Genomic DNA, 10,148 nt, shown 5'->3' with positions numbered 1-10,148 from the left:
ATTTGCTGATTAACAAAGCGATCGATACATTAAAGCTGTATCTGTGTTATTGTAGTCTTAACTCAAACTGTATGTTTAGTAATACCTGAAATCCCTGACTTCATTATCTCATTTACTGAAAAGCCTGTTGACCTGTGTGACTGCATAATACTACAACCATGCTGTCAATAAAAAGGAGGGTGAATAGTCTCTATGTGTTGAAGGTTCTGCTTTAAAACAGGACTCTTCAAATCTCTGTTTAATCTACCACGTCAGAAGTTTCCCAATGAAAGGTATCAACTTAAAGGAGGAATCAGCAGAACTGCTTTAATTCATTCTATATTTGATCATGTTTTACCATGATTTCCCTTTAAATGATAATGTGATCTCTTACTTTGGCTTACAGGACAGTATATATCATACAGCAGTATTTTTTACAATTTACAGTCCTCACAAGGGAAAGGAGGGAGGGTGGATGGAGCAGTCGAGTACCGTGCTTTCAAATATGATCTTTTGTGTGATCAAAGACTGAGACCAACATAAGTTCCATTAATAACACGACAACAGTTTAATGAAGCGCTTTTATCACTTGCTGCTTGAGTTTAGGATATAACATGACTTGGTAACGATGAGGAAACGACTACTTCCACACATTTTTTGTTAGTAAGATTGAACTTTTTTGTGCAAACACTCTGTAGCATCTGCAGATATTTAGCAGAGTTGGGATGATTCACTCAGAACCTGAATTGCAATGTTCATAAATCCACTCACATCCTCAGATATTTACAACCACAACAACAATTCGAACAAAAAAATGACTTTATTAAAACTTTTTCAACAAATAAAAGTCTTGTGATTGTTGAAGGAGCTCCAGGCTGATGCAGGACTCCTCAGAAATCGCAGCAGACACCACAACCACTCATGCCGCAGCAGTTACAGCAAAATTTGCATTTAGCAGCAGCGAGGCGCTTCTGTCTGATTCCATACGGCATCTGTGTGGGACAAGAAGAAGGTTTTCATCACAGTATGATCAGTCACTCTCCTTCTCCTCTTTATGAAACAACAGAGCACCAGGACTCTTCACAGTGACAACCCATTCATTCACATTATAGATGATATTTCAATTCATTCATTGGGTTAACTAAACATACCTTCCAAAATTCCACTGGCATCTCCTGATTTCCAGCAACTGGACTGTCCTCGGCCATCTCCTCCACCCTATCATGCACCTGTTAAAGAACGTGTCAGATTCAGGAATAAAGTCCAGACATGTTGAAAACATTTTCATTGCACTGAAAGGGTTTAAATCGAGCTCTTACTTCAGAGCTCGGAGCAGCAGAGCTCTCCTGAATACAGATAAATGTGAGCACGACGGCCACTGCAACTGCAACGCTGAATGTCTTCATCTTAGGAGGGTTTAAGATCCTGAAATAAGCAGATTTCTTCTGATCTTGATGACTTTTGGGAGCTCCTTCGACTGATGCTGTCTGATAGTAGAATGTGAGAAATGTGCTGGTATTTATACTAACTTGGACAGCTGTTGCCTCATCACTGTCAGCAAATACTGAATTCACTGGGAAAATCTCTCTGTGTAATGCTGGAAGTGTGAGTGGGAAATTTCAAAAGAATGGAGAATTCAGAATCCTTGAAAGTGTTTTTTCATCTCAATGCCAGTCAAATCATTAACTTGTTCTTTCCTCATGGTTTAGAAAGAACATGGTGCAGTGGCAGACCCTGTCAGCTGCTGAATATGCACAGTGTTCTCTCAAAGTGATCAAAGATATTTCCCAAATCAGAGCACAGTTTCTGGTCTTTTTAAGCTATATGGATGGTATTTTTGTGAGGTGATGAAGGCCTGGTAATGCTGCATGCAGCTTTAACTGACTTTACATTTTTATTGTTAATGTAGGGATATCAAACACTTTCAAACAATGGTGGTGCTACCATCATGTGATGCAGAGTTGAAGATATCAGTTATTTTCTAGATTTTAGTGAGAACAGGGGCCTCAATGTCTGGCCATCTTCCACCAACACCAGCCTTATTATAAGAACATGCACACATCCAAAGTCAGAAATACCTGACTATACTCTCCAGGTTTATAAGCAGCATTTTGACACCACTCAGTGCAAAGTCAGGATGCTGGTTGATGAAGATAGAGTTAGTTAACCCAGATAACCTCAGGATACCCTGCATGTGTTGAGCCTGCTTCATACCACAGGTGGCAGCTTCATCGGACATTTTGAAAGGGCATGTTGAAAAATGTCTTACTTTTTTTTGGTTTCAAACAATTAGTTAAAGTTTTAACAAATTACGTTTCAAATGCTACATGAAAATAATTTATGTACCACAGGAAACATATGTACACAACTCTTTTTAGTACTGATGAAATTTATTGTTTATTCACAAAACTATTTTGACCATCAGGTTCCATCACTGTTCATACATCTCAGGAACATCCAGAAAAAAATACAAGTGATGAGGACAATTCTAAAATATTTTTTATTTTGAGAAAAAGAAATCATAGAAAATCATCAATTCAATATTCTAACATTGTTAAGCTCAGTATGTTCACCTGACTCCACAACAGGGCTCACGCTCCTCATACTGATGAAGTCAAAAAATATGAGGGTGTCCAGGAGTGTGGGGTTCTGGGTAGTTAGCAATAGATCCTTTAAACTGTGTGAGTTAGGATGGGGGGGTCTTTGGGGATTGGGCTTTCTCCCCGAAAATGCTTTCACATCTTCTTACATTTGGTATCTGCTTGGAGGCCAGCTGACTGCCTCAGACTCCTTGCCGAGTTTTTTAGATAGATAGTTCGAACTTTTTTGATCCCTTAGAAGGTTCCCTCTGTGAAATTAAGGAAAAAGCTCTCAGGTGCTGCTGGCATATGAACCCAGGATCTCCTGTTTACTAGACGGGCATTTTGACCAACTAAACCACAGCACCTTTGAACCCTTCCTGATCAGTTTTTGCTGCTGACTGTTGTTCTCTCACTTGAGCAATTGTTGCCTCATCAAAGGCAGACTGCATGTTCTTCCAGCAATGGATTTGGCATCTCTCACTAAGTGACACTGCAAATGTGACTGGGGACTCATCAAAGAATGGAAACCTTTCAACTTTTCAATCTTTCATAATGTGCCTGTTCAATAATGAACTTTTCTGTCCTTCCTGCTTGAACAGAAAACATTTTTATTCTGTCATTTTAACTACATTTATTTTTCACTCTTATTTGCTTTTTTTTTTTAAATCCATCATGAAGGACATGATTAACCTGCAAAAGATAAATGGAAGATGGTTTTATAAACATTTTCATTTGAATATAGCATAACTTCAAATAAGCTCAATGGAAATAATTAAATGATAAAGACTAATTGATCATTTCATATCAAATCATTTCAGCATTTGCTGATTAACAAAGCGATCGATACATTAAAGCTGTATCTGTGTTATTGTAGTCTTAACTCAAACTGTATGTTTAGTAATACCTGAAATCCCTGACTTCATTATCTCATTTACTGAAAAGCCTGTTGACCTGTGTGACTGCATAATACTACAACCATGCTGTCAATAAAAAGGAGGGTGAATAGTCTCTATGTGTTGAAGGTTCTGCTTTAAAACAGGACTCTTCAAATCTCTGTTTAATCTACCACGTCAGAAGTTTCCCAATGAAAGGTATCAACTTAAAGGAGGAATCAGCAGAACTGCTTTAATTCATTCTATATTTGATCATGTTTTACCATGATTTCCCTTTAAATGATAATGTGATCTCTTACTTTGGCTTACAGGACAGTATATATCATACAGCAGTATTTTTTACAATTTACAGTCCTCACAAGGGAAAGGAGGGAGGGTGGATGGAGCAGTCGAGTACCGTGCTTTCAAATATGATCTTTTGTGTGATCAAAGACTGAGACCAACATAAGTTCCATTAATAACACGACAACAGTTTAATGAAGCGCTTTTATCACTTGCTGCTTGAGTTTAGGATATAACATGACTTGGTAACGATGAGGAAACGACTACTTCCACACATTTTTTGTTAGTAAGATTGAACTTTTTTGTGCAAACACTCTGTAGCATCTGCAGATATTTAGCAGAGTTGGGATGATTCACTCAGAACCTGAATTGCAATGTTCATAAATCCACTCACATCCTCAGATATTTACAACCACAACAACAATTCGAACAAAAAAATGACTTTATTAAAACTTTTTCAACAAATAAAAGTCTTGTGATTGTTGAAGGAGCTCCAGGCTGATGCAGGACTCCTCAGAAATCGCAGCAGACACCACAACCACTCATGCCGCAGCAGTTACAGCAAAATTTGCATTTAGCAGCAGCGAGGCGCTTCTGTCTGATTCCATACGGCATCTGTGTGGGACAAGAAGAAGGTTTTCATCACAGTCTGATCAGTCACTCTCCTTTAACTCTTTATGAAACAACAGAGCACCAGGACTCTTCACAGTACAACCCATTCATTCACATTACAGATGATATTTCAATTCATTCATTGGGTTAACTAAACATACCTTCCAAAATTCCACTGGCATCTCCTGATTTCCAGCAACTGGACTGTCCTCGGCCATCTCCTCCACCCTATCATGCACCTGTTAAAGAACGTGTCAGATTCAGGAATAAAGTCCAGACATGTTGAAAACATTTTCATTGCACTGAAAGGGTTTAAATCGAGCTCTTACTTCAGAGCTCGGAGCAGCAGAGCTCTCCTGAATACAGATAAATGTGAGCACGACGGCCACTGCAACTGCAACGCTGAATGTCTTCATCTTAGGAGGGTTTAAGATCCTGAAATAAGCAGATTTCTTCTGATCTTGATGACTTTTGGGAGCTCCTTCGACTGATGCTGTCTGATAGTAGAATGTGAGAAATGTGCTGGTATTTATACTAACTTGGACAGCTGTTGCCTCATCACTGTCAGCAAATACTGAATTCACTGGGAAAATCTCTCTGTGTAATGCTGGAAGTGTGAGTGGGAAATTTCAAAAGAATGGAGAATTCAGAATCCTTGAAAGTGTTTTTTCATCTCAATGCCAGTCAAATCATTAACTTGTTCTTTCCTCATGGTTTAGAAAGAACATGGTGCAGTGGCAGACCCTGTCAGCTGCTGAATATGCACAGTGTTCTCTCAAAGTGATCAAAGATATTTCCCAAATCAGAGCACAGTTTCTGGTCTTTTTAAGCTATATGGATGGTATTTTTGTGAGGTGATGAAGGCCTGGTAATGCTGCATGCAGCTTTAACTGACTTTACATTTTTATTGTTAATGTAGGGATATCAAACACTTTCAAACAATGGTGGTGCTACCATCATGTGATGCAGAGTTGAAGATATCAGTTATTTTCTAGATTTTAGTGAGAACAGGGGCCTCAATGTCTGGCCATCTTCCACCAACACCAGCCTTATTATAAGAACATGCACACATCCAAAGTCAGAAATACCTGACTATACTCTCCAGGTTTATAAGCAGCATTTTGACACCACTCAGTGCAAAGTCAGGATGCTGGTTGATGAAGATAGAGCTAGTTAACCCAGATAACCTCAGGATACCCTGCATGTGTTGAGCCTGCTTCATACCACAGGTGGCAGCTTCATCGGACATTTTGAAAGGGCATGTTGAAAAATGTCTTACTTTTTTTTGGTTTCAAACAATTAGTTAAAGTTTTAACAAATTACGTTTCAAATGCTACATGAAAATAATTTATGTACCACAGGAAACATATGTACACAACTCTTTTTAGTACTGATGAAATTTATTGTTTATTCACAAAACTATTTTGACCATCAGGTTCCATCACTGTTCATACATCTCAGGAACATCCAGAAAAAATTACAAGTGATGAGGACAATTCTAAAATATTTTTTATTTTGAGAAAAAGAAATCATAGAAAATCATCAATTCAATATTCTAACATTGTTAAGCTCAGTATGTTCACCTGACTCCACAACAGGGCTCACGCTCCTCATACTGATGAAGTCAAAAAATATGAGGGTGTCCAGGAGTGTGGGGTTCTGGGTAGTTAGCAATAGATCCTTTAAACTGTGTGAGTTAGGATGGGGGGGTCTTTGGGGATTGGGCTTTCTCCCCGAAAATGCTTTCACATCTTCTTACATTTGGTATCTGCTTGGAGGCCAGCTGACTGCCTCAGACTCCTTGCCGAGTTTTTTAGATAGATAGTTCGAACTTTTTTGATCCCTTAGAAGGTTCCCTCTGTGAAATTAAGGAAAAAGCTCTCAGGTGCTGCTGGCATATGAACCCAGGATCTCCTGTTTACTAGACGGGCATTTTGACCAACTAAACCACAGCACCTTTGAACCCTTCCTGATCAGTTTTTGCTGCTGACTGTTGTTCTCTCACTTGAGCAATTGTTGCCTCATCAAAGGCAGACTGCATGTTCTTCCAGCAATGGATTTGGCATCTCTCACTAAGTGACACTGCAAATGTGACTGGGGACTCATCAAAGAATGGAAACCTTTCAACTTTTCAATCTTTCATAATGTGCCTGTTCAATAATGAACTTTTCTGTCCTTCCTGCTTGAACAGAAAACATTTTTATTCTGTCATTTTAACTACATTTATTTTTCACTCTTATTTGCTTTTTTTTTTTAAATACATCATGAAGGACATGATTAACCTGCAAAAGATAAATGGAAGATGGTTTTATAAACATTTTCATTTGAATATAGCATAACTTCAAATAAGCTCAATGGAAATAATTAAATGATAAAGACTAATTGATCATTTCATATCAAATCATTTCAGCATTTGCTGATTAACAAAGCGATCGATACATTAAAGCTGTATCTGTGTTATTGTAGTCTTAACTCAAACTGTATGTTTAGTAATACCTGAAATCCCTGACTTCATTATCTCATTTACTGAAAAGCCTGTTGACCTGTGTGACTGCATAATACTACAACCATGCTGTCAATAAAAAGGAGGGTGAATAGTCTCTATGTGTTGAAGGTTCTGCTTTAAAACAGGACTCTTCAAATCTCTGTTTAATCTACCACGTCAGAAGTTTCCCAATGAAAGGTATCAACTTAAAGGAGGAATCAGCAGAACTGCTTTAATTCATTCTATATTTGATCATGTTTTACCATGATTTCCCTTTAAATGATAATGTGATCTCTTACTTTGGCTTACAGGACAGTATATATCATACAGCAGTATTTTTTACAATTTACAGTCCTCACAAGGGAAAGGAGGGAGGGTGGATGGAGCAGTCGAGCACCGTGCTTTCAAACATGATCTTTTGTGTGATCAAAGACTGAGACCAACATAAGTTCCATTAACAACACGACAACAGTTTAATGAAGCACTTTTATCACTTGCTGCTTGAGTTTAGGAAATAACATGACTTGGTAACGATGAGGAAACGACTACTTCCACACATTTTTTCTTAGTAAGATTGAACTTTTTTGTGCAAACACTCTGTAGCATCTGCAGATATTTAGCAGAGTTGGGATGATTCACTCAGAACCTGAATTGCAATGTGCATAAATCCACTCACATCCTCAGATATTTACAACCACAACAACAATTCTAATAAACAAAGGGCTTTATTAAAACTTTTTCAACAAATAAAAGTCTTGTGATTGTTGAAGGAGCTCCAGGCTGATGCAGGACTCCTCAGAAATCGCAGCAGACACCACAACCACTCATGCCGCAGCAGTTACAGCAAAATTTGCATTTAGCAGCAGCGAGGCGCTTCTGTCTGATTCCATACGGCATCTGTGTGGGACAAGAAGAAGGTTTTCATCACAGTGTGATCAGTCACTCTCCTTCTCCTCTTTATGAAACAACAGAGCACCAGGACTCTTCACAGTAACAACCCATTCATTCACATTATAGATGATATTTCAATTCATTCATTGGGTTAACTAAACATACCTTCCAAAATTCCACTGGCATCTCCTGATTTCCAGCAACTGGACTGTCCTCGGCCATCTCCTCCACCCTATCATGCACCTGTTAAAGAACGTGTCAGATTCAGGAATAAAGTCCAGACATGTTGAAAACATTTTCATTGCACTGAAAGGGTTTAAATCGAGCTCTTACTTCAGAGCTCGGAGCAGCAGAGCTCTCCTGAATACAGATAAATGTGAGCACGACGGCCACTGCAACTGCAACGCTGAATGTCTTCATCTTAGGAGGGTTTAAGATCCTGAAATAAGCAGATTTCTTCTGATCTTGATGACTTTTGGGAGCTCCTTCGACTGATGCTGTCTGATAGTAGAATGTGAGAAATGTGCTGGTATTTATACTAACTTGGACAGCTGTTGCCTCATCACTGTCAGCAAATACTGAATTCACTGGGAAAATCTCTCTGTGTAATGCTGGAAGTGTGAGTGGGAAATTTCAAAAGAATGGAGAATTCAGAATCCTTGAAAGTGTTTTTTCATCTCAATGCCAGTCAAATCATTAACTTGTTCTTTCCTCATGGTTTAGAAAGAACATGGTGCAGTGGCAGACCCTGTCAGCTGCTGAATATGCACAGTGTTCTCTCAAAGTGATCAAAGATATTTCCCAAATCAGAGCACAGTTTCTGGTCTTTTTAAGCTATATGGATGGTATTTTTGTGAGGTGATGAAGGCCTGGTAATGCTGCATGCAGCTTTAACTGACTTTACATTTTTATTGTTAATGTAGGGATATCAAACACTTTCAAACAATGGTGGTGCTACCATCATGTGATGCAGAGTTGAAGATATCAGTTATTTTCTAGATTTTAGTGAGAACAGGGGCCTCAATGTCTGGCCATCTTCCACCAACACCAGCCTTATTATAAGAACATGCACACATCCAAAGTCAGAAATACCTGACTATACTCTCCAGGTTTATAAGCAGCATTTTGACACCACTCAGTGCAAAGTCAGGATGCTGGTTGATGAAGATAGAGTTAGTTAACCCAGATAACCTCAGGATACCCTGCATGTGTTGAGCCTGCTTCATACCACAGGTGGCAGCTTCATCGGACATTTTGAAAGGGCATGTTGAAAAATGTCTTACTTTTTTTTGGTTTCAAACAATTAGTTAAAGTTTTAACAAATTACGTTTCAAATGCTACATGAAAATAATTTATGTACCACAGGAAACATATGTACACAACTCTTTTTAGTACTGATGAAATTTATTGTTTATTCACAAAACTATTCTGACCATCAGGTTCCATCACTGTTCATACATCTCAGGAACATCCAGAAAAAATTACAAGTGATGAGGACAATTCTAAAATATTTTTTATTTTGAGAAAAAGAAATCATAGAAAATCATCAATTCAATATTCTAACATTGTTAAGCTCAGTATGTTCACCTGACTCCACAACAGGGCTCACGCTCCTCATACTGATGAAGTCAAAAAATATGAGGGTGTCCAGGAGTGTGGGGTTCTGGGTAGTTAGCAATAGATCCTTTAAACTGTGTGAGTTAGGATGGGGGGGTCTTTGGGGATTGGGCTTTCTCCCCTAAAATGCTTTCACATCTTCTTACATTTGGTATCTGCTTGGAGGCCAGCTGACTGCCTCAGACTCCTTGCCGAGTTTTTTAGATAGATAGTTCGAACTTTTTTGATCCCTTAGAAGGTTCCCTCTGTGAAATTAAGGAAAAAGCTCTCAGGTGCTGCTGGCATATGAACCCAGGATCTCCTGTTTACTAGACGGGCATTTTGACCAACTAAACCACAGCACCTTTGAACCCTTCCTGATCAGTTTTTGCTGCTGACTGTTGTTCTCTCACTTGAGCAATTGTTGCCTCATCAAAGGCAGACTGCATGTTCTTCCAGCAATGGATTTGGCATCTCTCACTAAGTGACACTGCAAATGTGACTGGGGACTCATCAAAGAATGGAAACCTTTCAACTTTTCAATCTTTCATAATGTGCCTGTTCAATAATGAACTTTTCTGTCCTTCCTGCTTGAACAGAAAACATTTTTATTCTGTCATTTTAACTACATTTATTTTTCACTCTTATTTGCTTTTTTTTTTTAAATACATCATGAAGGACATGATTAACCTGCAAAAGATAAATGGAAGATGGTTTTATAAACATTTTCATTTGAATATAGCATAACTTCAAATAAGCTCAATGGAAATAATTAAATGACAAAGACTAATTGATCATTTCATATCAAATCATTTCAGCATTTGCTGA

At 38.4% G+C, this 10,148-nt stretch overlaps 3 protein-coding genes across 3 annotated transcripts; all 3 read right to left on the bottom strand.

The window, feature by feature from the left end:
- Positions 1–869: 869 nt before the first annotated feature.
- Positions 870–1,385, bottom strand: LOC142380679 (hepcidin-like). Its single transcript, XM_075466577.1, has 3 exons — positions 1,299–1,385; positions 1,131–1,208; positions 870–971 (listed from the first exon to the last, which is right to left on the bottom strand). The coding sequence occupies exons 1-3, from the start codon at positions 1,383–1,385 to the stop codon at positions 870–872; spliced, it is 267 nt and encodes an 88-aa protein (XP_075322692.1).
- Positions 1,386–4,249: 2,864 nt separating this feature from the next.
- On the bottom strand, positions 4,250–4,764 carry LOC142380678 (hepcidin-like). Its single transcript, XM_075466576.1, has 3 exons — positions 4,678–4,764; positions 4,510–4,587; positions 4,250–4,351 (listed from the first exon to the last, which is right to left on the bottom strand). The coding sequence occupies exons 1-3, from the start codon at positions 4,762–4,764 to the stop codon at positions 4,250–4,252; spliced, it is 267 nt and encodes an 88-aa protein (XP_075322691.1).
- Positions 4,765–7,628: 2,864 nt separating this feature from the next.
- Positions 7,629–8,144, bottom strand: LOC142380677 (hepcidin-like). The gene is made up of 3 exons (XM_075466574.1): positions 8,058–8,144; positions 7,890–7,967; positions 7,629–7,730 (listed from the first exon to the last, which is right to left on the bottom strand). Exons 1-3 carry the CDS (start codon positions 8,142–8,144, stop codon positions 7,629–7,631), a joined length of 267 nt encoding a protein of 88 aa, XP_075322689.1.
- Between the last annotated feature and the right edge of the window lie 2,004 nt (positions 8,145–10,148).

The sequence above is a fragment of the Odontesthes bonariensis genome, chromosome 5 (genome assembly GCF_027942865.1).
Source record: "Odontesthes bonariensis isolate fOdoBon6 chromosome 5, fOdoBon6.hap1, whole genome shotgun sequence".
NCBI classification, from domain to species: domain Eukaryota; kingdom Metazoa; phylum Chordata; class Actinopteri; order Atheriniformes; family Atherinopsidae; genus Odontesthes; species Odontesthes bonariensis.
This window is presented reverse-complemented; position numbering and strand designations above follow the sequence as displayed.

What these genes read in the sequence shown, in the direction of transcription:
- LOC142380679 (XM_075466577.1), bottom strand. Translation starts at nt 1,385, where the DNA reads ATGAAGACATTCAGCGTTGCAGTTGCAGTGGCCGTCGTGCTCACATTT. An exon ending in CTGCTGCTCCGAGCTCTGAA is followed by an intron (nt 1,209 to 1,298) that starts GTAAGAGCTCGA and finishes GTTCTTTAACAG; the next exon opens with GTGCATGATAGGGTGGAGGA. An exon ending in TGCCAGTGGAATTTTGGAAG is followed by an intron (nt 972 to 1,130) that starts GTATGTTTAGTT and finishes TGTCCCACACAG; the next exon opens with ATGCCGTATGGAATCAGACA.
- LOC142380678 (XM_075466576.1), bottom strand. Translation starts at nt 4,764, where the DNA reads ATGAAGACATTCAGCGTTGCAGTTGCAGTGGCCGTCGTGCTCACATTT. An exon ending in CTGCTGCTCCGAGCTCTGAA is followed by an intron (nt 4,588 to 4,677) that starts GTAAGAGCTCGA and finishes GTTCTTTAACAG; the next exon opens with GTGCATGATAGGGTGGAGGA. An exon ending in TGCCAGTGGAATTTTGGAAG is followed by an intron (nt 4,352 to 4,509) that starts GTATGTTTAGTT and finishes TGTCCCACACAG; the next exon opens with ATGCCGTATGGAATCAGACA.
- LOC142380677 (XM_075466574.1), bottom strand. Translation starts at nt 8,144, where the DNA reads ATGAAGACATTCAGCGTTGCAGTTGCAGTGGCCGTCGTGCTCACATTT. An exon ending in CTGCTGCTCCGAGCTCTGAA is followed by an intron (nt 7,968 to 8,057) that starts GTAAGAGCTCGA and finishes GTTCTTTAACAG; the next exon opens with GTGCATGATAGGGTGGAGGA. An exon ending in TGCCAGTGGAATTTTGGAAG is followed by an intron (nt 7,731 to 7,889) that starts GTATGTTTAGTT and finishes TGTCCCACACAG; the next exon opens with ATGCCGTATGGAATCAGACA.